The sequence below is a fragment of the Argopecten irradians genome, chromosome 11, assembly GCF_041381155.1.
Source record: "Argopecten irradians isolate NY chromosome 11, Ai_NY, whole genome shotgun sequence".
NCBI lineage: Eukaryota > Metazoa > Mollusca > Bivalvia > Pectinida > Pectinidae > Argopecten > Argopecten irradians.
The window spans coordinates 19,415,515-19,433,394 of record NC_091144.1 but is presented as its reverse complement, the minus strand read 5'-3'; the positions used below and the strand labels follow the sequence as shown (position 1 = coordinate 19,433,394).

The window sequence follows — 17,880 nt, the reverse complement described above, 5'->3', positions numbered from 1 at the left end:
CTATAAATATATCTTTTCCTATACGTCCATTAGCTATAAATATAGAACATCGCTTACATAACTCAATAAGTCGTGTCCCATACCTGTTAGGATTACTGTTATCCATGCTATACCTAGTTAAAGGAACATTTTGATCAAGAAGCTGTTGAATTGAATACATGTTATTGATATCATTATTATTATCGGAAATATTTAGTATACCAAAAAGATTTTCATCCGGTACAATATAATCAGATAATGTCGCTGATCTTGCATTAAAATCACCAGTTAATATTATGTTATGATTATATTTAGAAAGTGCTATCAATTCATCTTCCAAATCGGTAAAGGCATTTTCTGACGAATATTTGGAATATTCTGGAGGAATGTATACACATCCAAATAAAACATTGTTATGTATTAATGATTTGTTTTTAGATATTTCAAACCACTGTACAAACTCCGATTCGGTTTTATGAAAATGCAAAACATCAGCCAATATCTGCTTATATATAACAATAATTCCTCCGGACTTTTTCTTACACTTCATCCTATTTGTCAAATGGTAATTATAACCATTGGGTACTATAATTTCATCAAGGTTATCGGTTTTCGTCTCCACACACATAAAAATGTCATATTCTGTAATCAAAGACAGAAAATCAGGGTTATTTAACTTTGATTTTAACCCGCAGACGTTCAAAAAACCAACATGAAGTTGATCAGTTTGTGTATTGCCCGTCCCGGGGTCGTCTGGGCGACTGTCCTACATATTGTTTACCCGTTCCTCACGTGCACGAGGTCGTCCTCTGTCATGGTCGGGTCCATTCCAACGAACTTGCCTATTTGGTCGATCGGGTGGTGGCGCGTTCGATGACGAAGGGGCCTCATACGGGGTGCCATTAACAATTAATGTTTCGTACACCAGTTTAACCCGATTACCATTGTGTTTGAGCTCCCTCATTTTAGGGTACAAGTTGGCTCTTCGTTGCGCGATCTCAGGTGGGGATTGTTGGAAGACAGAATACTGTCGCAGATCCCTAAGGTTTTCTGGCGCTGCTTTTAACACTCGCTCACGGTCCGCGAACCTAACAAATTTCGCTATAATTCCCCTGGGCTTCCCATCGGAGCGGGGACGTAGTCGATGTACATTATGGAATGGAATGTCATTTGCGTCTTCTAGTTTTAGATATGTCTTGACAAATTCTTTTAACACCAGTTCTGTTTCTCGTCCATCGTTTGAATTTTCTGTCTGTGTCTCTGGAATACCGTTGAAAATTAAATTGAATTTCATGTTATGAGTTTGTTGTTTTAACCCTTCTTCTTTCAATGTGAAATTTTCGTACTCTAAGCTTTCATTTGCATGCTCCACATGCGCGATTCTGTTTTCCACTTCGTAATGATGTCCTTCTTGTTTTTGTAACAATTTGTCTTGTCTAGTTACAGTTTCTTTTAAATTTTCTATTTCAGATGTCATGTTTACAATCGTTTTCTCCATTTGCTCAAATTTTTGGTGAATTTGTTGTAATAAATCCAGTTTCGGTAACTGCTCACCCATAAAACTGTCAATTTTTTCTAACTTGTCACTGAGTATTTGAATATTACTAAATATCATTTGCATTGCAATATCTGGGACTGCAGGTGGTGTCGGTGGTGGTAACTGGAATCGGGTAGGTTGTCCGGCCATATATGGTGGGTACATGATGGGCCCGGGGTGCGACACAGGCGCTTGTTGAATTTGAGGTGATATAGGAGAGTCAGAATTTGACGGGTTGGCGCCAAATAGAGCAGAGTGTGCATGGGATATCGTTTGGGATAATAGTGGCGACACTTGACTTGACACTTGGTTAACCGGTATCGTGGTTACTGAGGAGGCTACTGGTGTGGACGGTGTAGAGGCGCGTGGAGACGCCATATTGTCATGCGGAATGTGTGTAGACGTTACCTGTATTTTACTAGGTGGTGTAACTCCTGACCCGTCTTTCCGTTTCCTCCGTTTAGTCCGTCCGCCGTGACCCATAGTTATTAAACATATTCACATCACACAAAGCTTTCTTCATTGTTCGGATAACACATTTTTTTAAACATTTTCCTCTAAGTATAGCACCTGAGAATTTAACACGTCCATCTTGCCACGCGCATGCGCAAAAAAAAAAAAAAAAAAAAAAATTACGAGTGTAGATGAATCGGGCATGAGATAGGTACCGCCCACCTCTTCTGTTGTTGGTGATCTTTAATATGTGTATGATAAAATGAAATTACTGTAACAGTAAGTTATAAGAAACTGGTAAGAAATTGAAATTAAAAATCTAACTGATTGGCCATGAATGGGGGATTCAGCCCCTTTCATGGTCAAGTAATCCTGATTGGCCATGAAATGGGGTTATTGTGGAGTCACCTATGGTAACAAGACATTTATTGGCCACACTTTTCCTTTGTGAGAGGGTGAAAGTATGCAGTAATGTTTTATACTGCAGTAGCTTAGCAATCATTAACAGTTACTGATTTTCTGATTACCTAGCAGGAGAGTTTGTCTTGTGATCTTGCACTGAGGACAATTCTTAGACAAACTATAACTCCCTATCAATACACACGAATTCCTATTGAAACACCCCATCATATCCAGAATTTGGTATTCGACGTTCATTTGAGGCAGGCTATTCAACATTAACTTTAATACGGCTTCATTAGCAGGTTTTCATATTATCTTTAATGAATATATACCACATGTATGAGTGTGAAGTGGATATGCAATAAAAAGTACGAGTTATTTATATTGAACGGATATGTTGGTATGTTTGGAGTCAAAATAGGTTCTTTTGAAATGTTGATACAATTTTTATTGTACCGTAACATCAATAAATTATCTATGACGAGGCTGGTTTGGGACGTATAAACGCGTCATATATCATCGTGAGGATTGATCACCGCAATTGATCGTTCTATAAGACTAGAGCATCACAATGGTTCACGACATGTAAAACACAAGTCTAATTTTGTGCATACAGCTTATTTTAACAGAATTATATAAACGTTCAAATTGTTTTACGAATTACCTTAAAACTAATCAAAGGGACAGTACACACGAAATAAAACAATGGCACGTGTGGTATTGCGGTTAGTTTTGCTGATTATAACTCACGTGCAACGGACATTCCAATGCTTGGTGTCCTTCGACAATCTAGAAGTAACTTACAATGATTCAACAGTCATGGATAACGTGACTGCGAGATCTACGATGGAATGTGCAGCAAAATGTGCCAAACTAAACTGCGCGTCATTTTCCTTCGATACAGCGTCAGAAATTTGTACAATCTACGGGAATGCCAGTTATGGGGGCTGGATGAATGTGACTACGGGTATACAAACAGCTATGATGCAGAGACAAGGTCAGTATTTTAATATTTAAGCTGGTTAAAGATGCTCCACCGCTGATAAATGATATTTATACTCTTTATCTAATAAAAACAGGAGCTGATAAATTAGTATTTTTTCTTTGGTAACAAGAGGTACTTACTTGGCACTTTTTTTTGGAATAAAAGTATAAAAAAATGATTAATCGTTTCCCGAAAATTCCATGACACTATGCTCTATAAGGATTAGTGTACTGATTGCGCAGACAAGTTAACAGAAGTGAAACAAATGATTTTATATCTATTCTTGTGATAACTTGATATACATATAGACATAGATTAATATCCAAATGATAAACATTATTTATGCTCTGTCGGCGGTGGAGCATCTTCGAGCTTTATCTAACGTGGTATACAAGGTCAGTGACTTCAATAATCTCTTCCTTTTTGATATCACGTGATCATCTTAATGATGGTTAAAGCCTTTAAAGTGGTGGATAGTTCTTTGTTTTGACACTAATGTAATAAAAATGTCCTTCCATTTATTTAAAATAACGTTTTGGCGCACTGTTTTAGTTAGTTTTGTTTTCTCTTGCGAATTTCCCCCCCGTTTTCCATTTTCTTGATCTATTAAATAGACAGTCGTCTAAATCTGGGATCTTTATCTCGTGGCTCTAGTCATTCAATACTTAAGATACAGTGTGAGGATGTATGTTTTGAAAATGACTGGTTTGCATTGACATTCATTTTTCAAATATAAAAAACAGTTATTTGCTGAGAAAGAAACCTCATATATGAAGTTGTTTGACTTGAGAAGATCTAGGTAGCCACGAGGATAAAGATTTCAGATTTACTCGCCATTTACGATCATGTAGTGGGGCAGCAGACTCAATTCTAACATTCTACTTGCAATGTAGAAATTGCTTGAGAATCTGATATAAATCAACTAAGCATGCTTTAAAGATGCTCCACCGCTGTCAAATGGTATTTTTTCACTATTAAAAACATGAGCAGACGATTTAGTATTTTTCTTCGGTTGCAAAAGTTACTTAATTTACACCATTACCGCCATTGAAAAGTTTGAGTTTCTAATTTCAAGTTCAAAATATAAAAAAATAATTAATTACATCCCGAAAAAAAATCCGTGGCACTATATCATATATGGATTGAAGTACTGATTGCTCATGCACCAAAGACAAAATAAATTATTTTGTATTTTTTTTTGTGTTAAATAGACACATATATACACGATTAAACACCAATTATTGTTCAAATGATGAATATCATTTATGCTCTGTCGGCGGTGGAGCATCTTTAAACACGAAAAAACCCCACATTAGATGATGCACAGTTCACAATTGATACCAGTCATTGGATATGATCGAATTATTCTCCCATACTTCACAGAGATATCCCGCGGTTGCTAGGGAAAATATATCTCTTTCTCGCACCTCGGACAGGGAAATCTCACATGATACCCAGTGCTAGATTTTTCTATCTCGTCCGATCTGTCTGGTACCTTTACGCGATTTTTGGCGGAATTTTACACCATTCATGTAACAGTCCGCTCATGTGACGTCATACTCTCGAATCGATGACGTCACACGCTTCAGACAATCAATATTATTAGAAATATGTACATTCAGCATTTACCATGCATTGTTTGGTTGTTGTTTTTAATGATTAAAATAGTATGTACCGATTGATCAGCTTTTTTCTTTGATATAACCGAACTATAGTTTTACGCGGAATGACTAAATTCGAAGCGCAGATGAAATGGTCAATCGGCTTTGAACCAGGAGGCCCAAGACGGGATAATTTTACACTGAATGCGTTTATAGATGGTTTTATTATATCTGAGAGACGCGAGAAAAAAAATCTATTACCTTTAAGTGATCAAGATCGGGTTATCTCAGTCTCGGGCTAAGATTTTGTAACATCCCAACCTCGGCTAACGCCTCGGTTGGGATTATGTTACAAAATCTTAGCCCTCGACTGAGATAACCCGATCTCGATCACTTACAGGTAACAGATTTTATTAATCTTACACAGGGGGGTGTAGACAGCTCACACGCGCTAGACAATAACGTGACGTCATCAATACATGCGGCGTAACTGCGGCGCGCATTGTAGATGACGTCATCAATTTTGACGCATAACGACGTTCCTGCGATAGTGGCGCGATGAAAGAGCTGGAAACCAAGTGGAATTTCGTCATTTTACTATTAAGTATGGGAGAAAAAGAATCAAACATGGGTCTGTGAAATGGACAGGGATATCTCAACCCTCGTGAGAGATTTTGGCCGTCAACCCTCGGCAAGCCTCAGGTTGACCGGCGAAAATCTTTCACTCGGGTTGAGATATCCCTGTCCACTTCACAGACCCATGTAAGATTCTATTAATCCCCTTCATCCAGCACAAATGACATTAGGTACAATCACCTTAAGCAGATAATGTCAAGATCCACATGAAGTGCTGAATAACAATATAAAAATAGCAAAGTTTTGAAAAATGAAAGTATTTTGATTAAGAAAGGCAGGAGATCAAGATTCCTTTAGGCGCCTTCTGCAATAATTGCAGCGAGGTAGCAGGCACCATTCTAATATCCTACTTTCGGTGCTGGTGTTTCTTAATATTCTCTCAAACAAACTTAGATGAAGATCACTTAAACATGCTTTAAACATGTAGAAACGAGAAGATGCTAAATGGACTTGTAATACTATTCATCGAATATTACTGTCTCCAATACCATGTGAACCTAGGATGTAATCATGTTAATTAGGTAATATCAATATCCAATTATCAAGCTATCGAATCGTTGTGAATTGAAATTTTCCAGGAAAATCAATCAAGTTTTTAATGCTTAAATAGAAATAGTGCTTAACTATGTCACTGTGATCTACTTATTCAATGATATGTAATCAATTATGACATAAACAATTGAATACAAATTACCATCCCTAGACATTTGGCTCTAAAATAACCGAAAGCCCAGAAAAAATCCTATGTATTGAATAACATACGATATGCAGCTGACTCTAAGGTATCTTTACGCAAAATATTTTGTTTATTACCGAGACCATGTTTTTTTACCTCCTTTTACAGAGATAATGAACGACAGGTTTGCGATCGCATTAATGTTTTAAGGTTGTGTAGCATGGGTAGCCATGTAATACAGTACAGTACCAATATGTTTATGGTGTATTGCACGAGATACATATCCGTAGATATGAGAGAAGATATACCTTTATCATATGCGTCATCCCTACGCTTTAGTTGTTTTTTTCTTCGCTTCAGGTAGATCGTGTACATAATTTAATATAATGTTGTATTTACAATATCATAAAAAGTGCAAAGCATGACCATCAAATATTTACATGACTCGTAAGTTCACACGTCTTTGCAAGCATGAGTTGTGGCGACATACTGCCTGGCCATAAACTGTATATAAGAAAGTATAAGATTGTGGCAATTTTATTGCTTTGAAAAAAGACGGGTGTTTTCCTAAAATATTTTTTGATATATTTTTGTTACATGAAAAAAAATGAGATTTGTCTTCAACTTCCAAAGCATTATGGTTAATACAATATTTCCATATTTCTGATTCTATAGCTAAATTGTGTGCTAAAAGACTAGCTTCTCAATACAGCGGTTTCGAGATTCAAAAGCTCCGTGGATAAGGTACGATTGTCTGTCAAGTTCCACCATCTGGTGATTGTGACGTCATCTTTTGACGTGATTTTCGTGACGTCATAATCACCGGAAAGTGGGACTTATCGATCGATGGTTAATAGATGGTTTACCCATGTGGTTTTGGAACCTCGAACCAGTGAGATAAAATTGCAGCGTAACTTTATGAAACACGTGTTTGTATTCATCACAAATTTAATGAACCTGATTATTAATTCGTTTTAAATATCAAGAAAACAACCCCTTAAAACACTGAACACATGATTTGGGACTAACATTTTAGTTGCATTTACTAGTGGATTTAGACAAGTAGTGTCTGATCGACCACATGGGTTCCATTATGGTTACTGTAAATAAGATGTGACAAAGTGTAGAATATACCCGGTATCTCATGTCTCATCTCGACGCTTTGATGGATTTATTTTCACCCTAGGGAGATCATGATCATAATTTAATATTATGTTAGGTTTATAATATGATAAAAAGTGCAAAGCATAACCATCACAGGTATAAAAATAGATATGTTACTAATTATAAAGTCCATTCATATTGTATTAAATTCAATCACCCTCATTACAAAAGTTGATATATATTGAACCATTAAACTGTTTAGGGCATCACGAAGATTATCTGCAAAAGTCTGGCATCTTTATATACTATATATTCCATAGGAAGATAGTGTAATGCTTATATTTAAATTATTAAGGTTTTTTAATCTCTGCGTTAAAATTGTCTAAGACCAGAAAAACGACGATATACACCACAATATGGATGAGCCATTTTGACGGTGATCAATTGACGTTAACTGTCAACGTTAGTGACGTCATAATTGTCATGTTTTGGGTGTCAGTTATATCCCAATAAACACCATTTTGCCTTGGTTAGTTTATATTTCTACCACGAAATGTCGTGTTATTCCATTCTCAGGTCATTGTATAAATGTGTGGGGTGTTGGATAAATATATTAATAATCCACTAGTGGAATATGATCTAATCTTAAATTTGATCCCGAACTACTTTCTCCAGTGTCACGTCACAAATTATGAACGTCATCGATAATCGAATCGAATAGACAATGATGCGTGACGGTGTTCTATTTCCAGGATTTCCTATTCGTAACATAAACTGCCTGCTAAAAATTCAGAATTGTATTTGGTCAGCGTTATATCTAGCCGTACGAGGACCCTTCTGGTGATTTTGGTAGAACTTGGTTATAATAGTTTGATGATTATTTGGCAAGAGGTAGATGTCACATTGCCGCAAAAATGCCCGGATGTAGTTCGACAAAAATACTGTAAACTAACTTTCTTTCGCGTGCGAATTTTTGCGAAATCCAAGCAAATTCGCGAAATTTCATCCCCGCGAAGTAATATCTACATCATCTATATTGATAGGAATTATCATTCATTTGTTAAATCCGTGAATATTAATCTTCGCGAACTTGTTTTGAAATAGTAATCGCGAAATTTCACAGCCACGAAAGAAAGATTGTTAACAGAAGTTTATTGTTGAAGTACCTTTAGAATTTAAAAAGACGTTCACTTGTTCAGTAAGTAGGAATGCACGGATAAGTTGTTTATAAAATGATTTGCTATTAATACATTCTTTCTGCAGTTTGAATATTAATGATGGCCGATTTGCATATGAAGATATCACTACATACTATTTACATATTCATAAATAATGTTATCGTATTTTGGCCTTCTTGCAGATGATTTAATTGTGGTAGAAACAGGTCACTCATCTTAGGGTTATTGGATATGGAATTTATTTCACAATCGTAAGTTATTGCTTCTGCTACTGTCCGTATTTTTAGTAACTTTTAAAAAATAACTCACTTTTGTGAAATAAATTTCATATCCAATAACCCAAAGTTGTGTGACCTGTTTGTAAATTGGCCTATTTCTCTCATATCTACAAGTGTAATACTGGTTTACCAATGCAATACACTCGTGTCGTCAGAGGCAGTATTACATGGCTACCCATGTAATAAATAGTAAATAAATACATATGCATATAGGGACTGAACTTATGAACGCAATTGAATACAAACCTATACAATGTAGCGCGTTAGCTACATTGAAGCGACGAGTGAAATATCCTCTTTCACTTTTGGATATGAAAGATAAGGATATTCTACCCTTGTTATCACAAAATGTTGTAAAACCTCGACAATCCTCCTCGGGTTTTCCTACGTTTTGTGACCCTCAGTAGAATAATACTATCGTTTCCTATTCACTTATGAAAGAGTCTTATAATATAATGCACACCATACATTATACCAAAGTTCATATGGTAACAATGCCCACTCCAAAATATATAATTGATAAAACTACCTATTCCAGATTAATATATTAAACTATCTAACCTAACTTTGTATTTGAATAACACCCAATCCACCACCTTTTACATTGGTATAGTCTACTACCAATACGATGTTGATAAAACAAACCATCCCGCAGTAATATTTTACATATGGAGACTACACACAGTACCCATCCTCGATATTCCAGGGGTTACTATCACTGTCATAATATTTACTCCTCTTAGAATATATCATAACGGAAGGTTCTGTGTGCGACAACAGGTACGTGCTGCTAGGACACTTTGGTCCTTTGATGTACACCAAAAGAATTGAAACATGGTACACTGTGGATGAATGTACTTTGAATTTTGGTTTAGCTGTCTTTAAAGAAAGTGACACTAGGCATGTGATAAAAACACATTTATGAACATTTGTGTTGCTCAATCTTCATAGGAAATGCGTCAAACTTGTTAAGAATTATTAGCCTGAAACAGCATCTTTATATCATATCCATATCTGTCCTGACCGACCCCCTGGGAGAAGAGGGGCGGGCCAAAGGGGGCAAATAGGCTAAAACTTCAAAAACATTTTTCTAAAATTCTTGAAATTGTCGAATCAAATACTCTTTAGAGATTGAAAAGCCTTAAGGTGTTCTATGAAAATTGTGAATTATATGACCCTAGGGTCTCATGTTTCCCCTGGGGAAAGGGTCAAGTTTACTCTAGATTATATATGAAAAATACATTTATATGAACATTTTTTGCTTAATTTACATTGGAAATGAGTCAAACTTCATTAGAATTAGTAGCTTAAGATAGAGTATTTAACATCCATATCATTCTCGGTGACCGTTAAGGCCCATGGGTCTCTTGTGAACATTCATTTCATCTGGTTGGGGCTGTCGCATTCAATTGTAAAACCATCGTGTTTTAACTAAGGTTGAAAAACATTGCTATCAAATCATATTATCGATTTTAATGCTTTGATAATGTAAACGTCTTTGATGTGCTCGGTGAGTTGTACTTTGAAGCTGGTTTGCTAGTACGGAGTGTACAGAAAAGGTTGCCAATACACAATAATGAAGCAAGGATAGTACTGTCTATGACTCAGGGATTCGTACAAAATTCACTCAAGGTATTAACTAATGAGTTACATTTCTATCGTTTAATGATTATATTGCTGTCATAGGGACAGTTTCTAGTAGAGTGACCTCCCCTTGCGGACGATACGTGATCATTAAATGTGATTAAGTTTCGCCTAAGGGCAAATGTTAGTCAGAAACGCAGGAATAAAATCAAACCAAATGAGCACAAAGTGTCTCCAATAGCTTAACAATTTTTGTTAATTTCTCAATTGAAAATTGATAAAAAATGTTTGTACTGAATGTCAACTATGAAAAAATGCGGCGTTCTTGTATTGCCCTTTCTAAGGCACATGATTTATCATACATTTTTAAAAATACCCGGAGAAATGAAGTTCTATACAAATATTAAGATTGCAATTCTTCAGCCATGTTTAGAACGTTGATTTAATGATAAAGTCATGTTTAAGCCTGTGAATGTTTTCAAAGGTAGTTAACAGTAAAAGCGAAAAATATGATTTTGTTCGCTAGCCACGTACGTGTGGTGAATGTGCCTGGCATTCTTATCTATACATTCTAATGCAGTTGATTAATTTTGGCTTACTGTCATCTTCATTCATATTAACATTTGGGATGCTTTTACAGGCCCGCTAGTCGACTGTAGTGATTTATGCTGCACCAATTGTTCGGGTGTTTACAGTATTACCCCGGTAAAAGGAACAACATTCGATGTTTATTGTGAAACCGATATAATCGGCGGCCCATGGACGGTAAGTCCATCTTAATATATTTCAAAACAGCAATGATTGCCAAAAATATTGTATAAGTTAAAAAAGTGATGACAATAATAAAAATGGTAAGCATTTAAAACAAAAAATGAATTGCTGTTAAATCTGATATTAGTCGCTTTATAGAGTGGTCTGGTGATCGGGCCGTCGTTGGTCAGTCGGTCAATCGCAATATATAAAGAAAGTAACGTTACAGTTTTTGTTACATATAAGATTATATACAAACAATTGATGATGCAATAACAAATATTTTCATACATTTAACGTTATTGATATTTCTAAGGTCATTCAGCGACGATTCGACGGTTCTGTCGACTTTTATCGAAACTGGGAGGACTACAAGCAAGGCTTTGGAAACGTCAATGGTGAATACTGGTTAGGTAAGCAGAGACATATCCAGTATCTGTTCATGTGTCCATCAATATTTATCATAGATTCATAACAGACTTATTAGTTGATAATAACAGAAATAAAGTCATGTGCGCGATTACCCCCAAAAATGATCTTAATTACATTTATCTTCGCTAAGCTAGGGTTACTATCTAGAACCTTCCGGAGATGAGTGGTTTTTCCTAATATCGGCGTTGTATTATATTTCATAGGGTTGACACAAACAGTAAGAACAAATACAATGGTCAATCAATAACTGGGGTTATTATCCCTCTCATGTTAGTCAGATAGTATAATTGTTCTGAATTCCATAAAAAAATGTACTATGTCGTTTATATCCAGAATATTGCCATTCTCGATACCCCATGGTTTACTATCACTGACGTAATATCCACCCCTGGATTATTCTATGGTGAAACGGAATGCAGCAGGTAAATTGACCATTTGATGTACATCAAAAGAATCGAATAGTGGTACACTGGTTGAATGTGTAGCTTTGAAGTTGGACGTAGCTCACTCTGTTATCATCAAAGGAAGTCTGCATACTTATGATTGGTCATCCTTTTGTGTTCTCCTGAACAATTTTACAGTGAAATAGTCCTGGGGTCGATATAACGACAGTCGTATTAACCCCTGGAATATCGAGGATGGAAATTTGCATAATGTCATCGACTAATTGTCTATTTTACTCACACAGGTCTGGAGTATATCTACAGCCTTCTGCAGCTAGACCAGAGGCTTTATATACTTTTAGAATCATGGAACGGGACAGCTAAACACGCGGAGTATGAAAGTTTTTCTATTAAGGACGAATCCTTTAACTACAATCTAACTATTGATGGATTTTCAGGAAATGTGGGTAAGTAATAGAACATTGAGTAAAGAACTTGTGTTAACACAGCCATTCTGTAGAAATTGAAGCAAAAGTTTGGATTGGTTAGTTGTTTGGTTAAGCATAACATCCTAAAACAAGGAATGTCAATAATGTACTAATGACTGTATTGTAAGTTCTCGTTAAAGTAGGTCAAGACAGGCAGTGGTCCCGCGTGAATAATTACAAAAATATTAAAATATAAAACTAAACTACAACAAGTTGTAGATTTGAAGACCTATCACTTATTGTATTCAGAGTTGTAGATTTGAAGACCTTTCACGAATTGTATTCCGAAACGTGGACACTGTTTTTGGTATGACCAATAAAACCAAACATATCTCCGATTGGTCTAAAAGAAACATTTCGAGTCTAGTTCAAACAGTAGTATTTGATACCACAGTCTCCCAAAACACACACACAGTACATGGTACACAAGAGCAACCTCCTTAAAGTCTTCGAATGACCCCAGCTGTTAATAGAACGAAAAATCATCAAACAAGCAGTCAGGACTTGTGGAATATAGGCTACTCTGGCATTTACTCATTTACTTAGGATAAAGGTTAAGGAGGGTAAATCAGTGACTTAACCTAGTGGGGCATATTTTACTGATGTTTAAAGAGCCCACGTGGAGTACCATTGTTTAACGTTTTCGAATCAAACGAAGATCATGTCAAGGCAAAGTGTCGTTAACATGGAAAATGATTAGCAATCCCAAGCAGAAAAAAATATACTGATGTGAAAAATCACTAAATCGTCGGAAAAACGGACTGCGACAACTGTATCAAATAGTCTGTTAGTCGGTATTGACAGTGTATCATTATTTAATTCCGGTGAACGGGCGTAAAGGTCCATAGTCCATCTTTTCCCATAACTCCCGTATCAAGAATATCTTCGTTGCTTGATATATGTTAAAAATTAACAATTCTATAATCTAATTATGTTAACAATGAATCTAAGAATTTTACGTTTATTTTGATTGCAGTTGATAAGTTTTCCCAACATGGACATCAACAGTTCTCCACTTACGATAGGGATAACGATATAACCAATCGCACGTGTGCGTCCTTTGCAAGGGGAGGATTTTGGTACAGGAACTGCTACGCTATTAATCTAAACGGGATCTACATGATGGATGAAGGAACAGACGAACGCCGCTCTATGAACTGGAATCACTTCTTCCCTGACAGACGTCAAATGCCTTTACGTAAATGCAGTATGATGATAAAGAGGAGAAGGTAATAAAGCATGAATATAAAATCTTACATGGACCTATAAAGTTGCCTGAGATGTTCATACAGAGGTCTATTCACTATTAGGTAAATGTAAGGTGTCTATCATTAAAGCAGTGTGATATTTAAGTCCGAACTGGAGATACTGCATCCCCAACCTACCATCACCCCGATTTGCAATGTTTCTTCCATATTTTCCCTATATTCTACAACGAGCAGTAAGTATATGGTATTGTGGTTAGGTATTTTAATATCGACTGTAAACCACTTTCTTTTTGCGTTTTTGTTGTCTTCAAAATGTCGCGAATGCATAAATTTACGATCAAGGGCCCTTACTTATAATCGTTTTTAGTTATCAAACATCATTAAACACCCCATTCGCGTTCGATCTTTCTCTTTATACGAAAGTTTATTACATGTGGCTAAAAAGCAATTCTATATTCTGAAGTTACATTATGATTAATAGCATGCCTCAAGGAGCACTCATGCAAAATGTCGACCAAATGATATCAATCAATAATGATTCATTTTATCTATTCTGTTGCATCTAGCCCACAACTTATTGACGCATAACGTGCTCAAGCGTCACCTCAGGCTGATTGTTGTGTACTATTCCTGACCTACCTAGATATTCACAGAAATTACAGGTAGATTTTATCTTACTGATTAGATCCAAAATTGAAGCAAAAAATAAATATTTCACATTTCTATCAATATAGTATTAATATATATATCAATGGTTCACATCGAAGTAGTTCAGTCGGTGTCGGTAACAGCGAAAGATACCTTATATGGATATTCCGTCTGTGCATATTATAGAGTTATCTGCTCTTGTGGATATATACCGATTATGACGTCATTATTTCATGAGTAAAAATAATGACGTCAAATTTTATATACCCGCAAACATGCAAATTTGGAATATCAACGATGTCAATGTTGATTTCAACAATAAATATATTGATTGAAATTACTTTGATTAATTTTATGATCGAAATCGATTAATTTATTTTGAAATGATTGTATCACCTCAGTATGATAAAACCAAAAGAAGTATACTGTGTTGTTTTACCTGTCATACACGTCGGTCAATTCGTTACTACAACCTCTCACTGACAGGGTTGAAAATAATGGGATCACATTGGTCCAACATCAAGAAAAGAGGTAATATATTTTCAAATAACTTTTCTTACGCTGATATTTCATTATATTTTTTAATGCTGTGAAATTAGAAAAGATTTTGAAATGAATGTCAATGATATCTTGCAACATTTTGTCCTTTTTAGAGCTGAAAGTAATTCGCGATATTAAAAGCTGAATATTCTTATGTAATTTGGTTATATTGTCAAATGATATGTGTGACAAAATAAGTGACATTGGATATGGTCAATACCAAGACAGTTTTCGGTAATGCTTTTTATATACTATCACATGTAGACATTTTCAGGAGTTACAGCCAAATGATAAGCCAGAATTTGGTCTCCAGTTTAATGCCGTTTGGATTAATGGGAGCGCGGTGGTTTACAATCCGGAAATAGCAAGTGGCTTAGACAGGAATGTTGTGTCGTGTTTAATGTACCGTGGATGATCATGAATTAATAGTTATAGATTTTTTGAAATGATTGTTGAATATTAGATGTATTAATATATATATTCAATAGCCGTTAAAAGCCCCATTATATTTTGTAATACTTTTTGTAAAAAAAAAATACCTAATTGTTCATACAGATAGAAGTAATTTTCTAATGATAATTGATCTGACTTATAATTACATATAATAATAGGGAATACCAGGGAAATCCCGAGCTACTGTCAGTGAATCTGGCACATTTCGCATATATGCATAGTTATCTTATTTTTATATGGATTTTCAAGAATGACGATATCAGAAACACTCAAAATCTTTTTAACTTTTAACAATAGTTGTTAAATTATACATAGATTCACCGAGTGGAAATGAAAATCTAGTAACACATCACATGTTCTATAATTTGCCCTAGTGTCCGTCAAATTGACCTATCGCCAGGTGTAATACAGCCACGCCTTGTGCTCGCAAGCTCGAAAATCATTTTTCGGTTGTATACGAGACGAGGTAAATAAAGTAACCAAGGAGATGAACTCATGGAAGTGACATTCGAAATACCTTGAGCTGCAATATATCCACATCAGTTTTGGAACTATCATCCTAAAAATACAGAGGTTACTATCACTGTCGTTAATATCCACTTTTGAATATGTCATAGCAAAACTGAAGGCTTTGTGTGGACAGCAGATTATACAGGTAATTTGGTCTTTTGATGTAATCAAAAGAATCGAATAACGATACATTGTGGTCGATTGCGTGGTTATTAATATACGTCGTCACTCTCTCTATAATCTTCAAATAAGGAAGTCTCTACAAGCCTGTGATTTGTCTGTTTTTTCTCATTGACTGCTTTCAGTTTTGCTATGATGACATATTCCATGGATTTATATAATGATAGTGATAATAACCCCTGGAGTGTTGAGGATGGACCTCTGTAGAAAATGTCAAATAACGTTAACGTTGGCCTGTTTGTTAACCACAAGATGTTGCATTTGATTAATTATCATATTAGAAAGTTTGTTGATTTACAATAACACCGAGTGCAAAGACACCTTTTAAAGGGTCAATTCAGTCTAAGAGAACATTAAAATTTGTACATATATAAGAAAAAATCCAGTTCTAATGGAAATTAGATCAGTCGGTTTTACTGTGATATGCCAGAAAAGCCCATGGTGGTGAAATGCGTGTGAAATGTGCAAACTCGCTCGCTGTCCGCCATTCTAATTGTGGTCAAACATCTTGTATGCCGAACCCTGTCCCTTGCTCGTAGAGTAATGCTACTTTTGTCTAGAACTGCTCGAATCGCTCTGACAGTAGTGTGTTTACCTTATTAGGTGAATTATCTTGCCTAAAAATCATTTTATCACCTCAAACGTGGCTATGTAGTTAATTTGCTTAACGCGCGTGACTTTGGCTTGGATATGGGTACAGCGGCGTACATCTTGTACCTGCTTAATCGTGTTGATCAACGATTTGTAATTACAATGGTATCAATTAAAATACTAAACATTGACGTGGAATTTGTCAATAATTTATGTCATATGTTTCATAAGAAATGTAGAACAATACATTTATGCCATATTTTGCTTCTTGGTTATGTAAAAGAATTAGCCTGAGTGAATTGTCCCTTTAAATTCATAATATGTATTGTTTACCGCTAACGTGAGCTTTGGATTCATGAAGGCCGGAAAATACGGACTTTTGATGTCGTGAACAATGTTCAGTAATGTTGCATTGTAACGATAATGTGGACCAATTAGTGTTTGGAACAGTGTGTAGTTAACCGAAGAAATCGCGAGTGTTGATTCATTATTTAATTTTCGTAAACTGAAAATCTTTTATTTATTTATCCGGGCAAATCGGAATACAAATTGTCGAAACTAGATCATTAAAGTATCCACAGTATTGAAATATAAACTATACATTGACGATAGTGTGGTATTACGCTTAGATCCCCAAGTAGCATATTTTTTCACTTTTGAAATAATCAATTGAAGCCATAATGAAAAATGATTATCTTTATTTGTAACTTCATAAAACAAACAAAAAACATTTTCATCCATTGAAAATTGACACTTCTTCTCTGTTTGAAATTTGATTGAACAATGTTAACAAGATGAGACAGAGAAAGATGATAAGCACAGATAATATATTTAAAACATTTAAGTCTAGCAAACCAAGACATTTTAAAACAAGCAAAAATAATAATATGAGATATGATACGCACTTTGTTAACAAAGTCGGTCCATCAACATCTAGTTGATCAATATGGCGAGGTGTTTCATTATGTAAATCACAAGCGAAGTTAATTTTGCATAACAATAAATAAGCTAATTACTGACAAATGAGTGATTGATATTTGCACCATAGTGGGATATTGGAATTCATAAGGAGCTCTGAAATAATTAAATCTAATAGCAATAGTCAGTGTTAATATTTAGTTTTGTAAACACACCCCGGGGTACATAATAAACATTTTTACATAATAAACACATTTTTAAGTATTAAATACGATGTGTGCTGGTGTGCTACACCAGGGTTTTATAGAACTAAAGCGAAACTACAGATATAATACATTCACGATAATTTGAGCTAGAATATGAAAA

At 35.3% G+C, this 17,880-nt stretch overlaps 1 protein-coding gene across 1 annotated transcript; it reads left to right on the top strand.

Annotated features, from left to right (window-relative positions):
* The first annotated feature begins 3,217 nt into the window (after positions 1 to 3,217).
* Positions 3,218 to 15,984, top strand: LOC138334459 (angiopoietin-related protein 1-like). The gene is made up of 5 exons (XM_069283117.1): positions 3,218 to 3,368; positions 11,054 to 11,178; positions 11,480 to 11,576; positions 12,284 to 12,445; positions 13,443 to 15,984. The coding sequence occupies exons 1-5, from the start codon at positions 3,218 to 3,220 to the stop codon at positions 13,697 to 13,699; spliced, it is 792 nt and encodes a 263-aa protein (XP_069139218.1). The 3' UTR covers positions 13,700 to 15,984.
* The last annotated feature ends 1,896 nt before the right edge of the window (positions 15,985 to 17,880 follow it).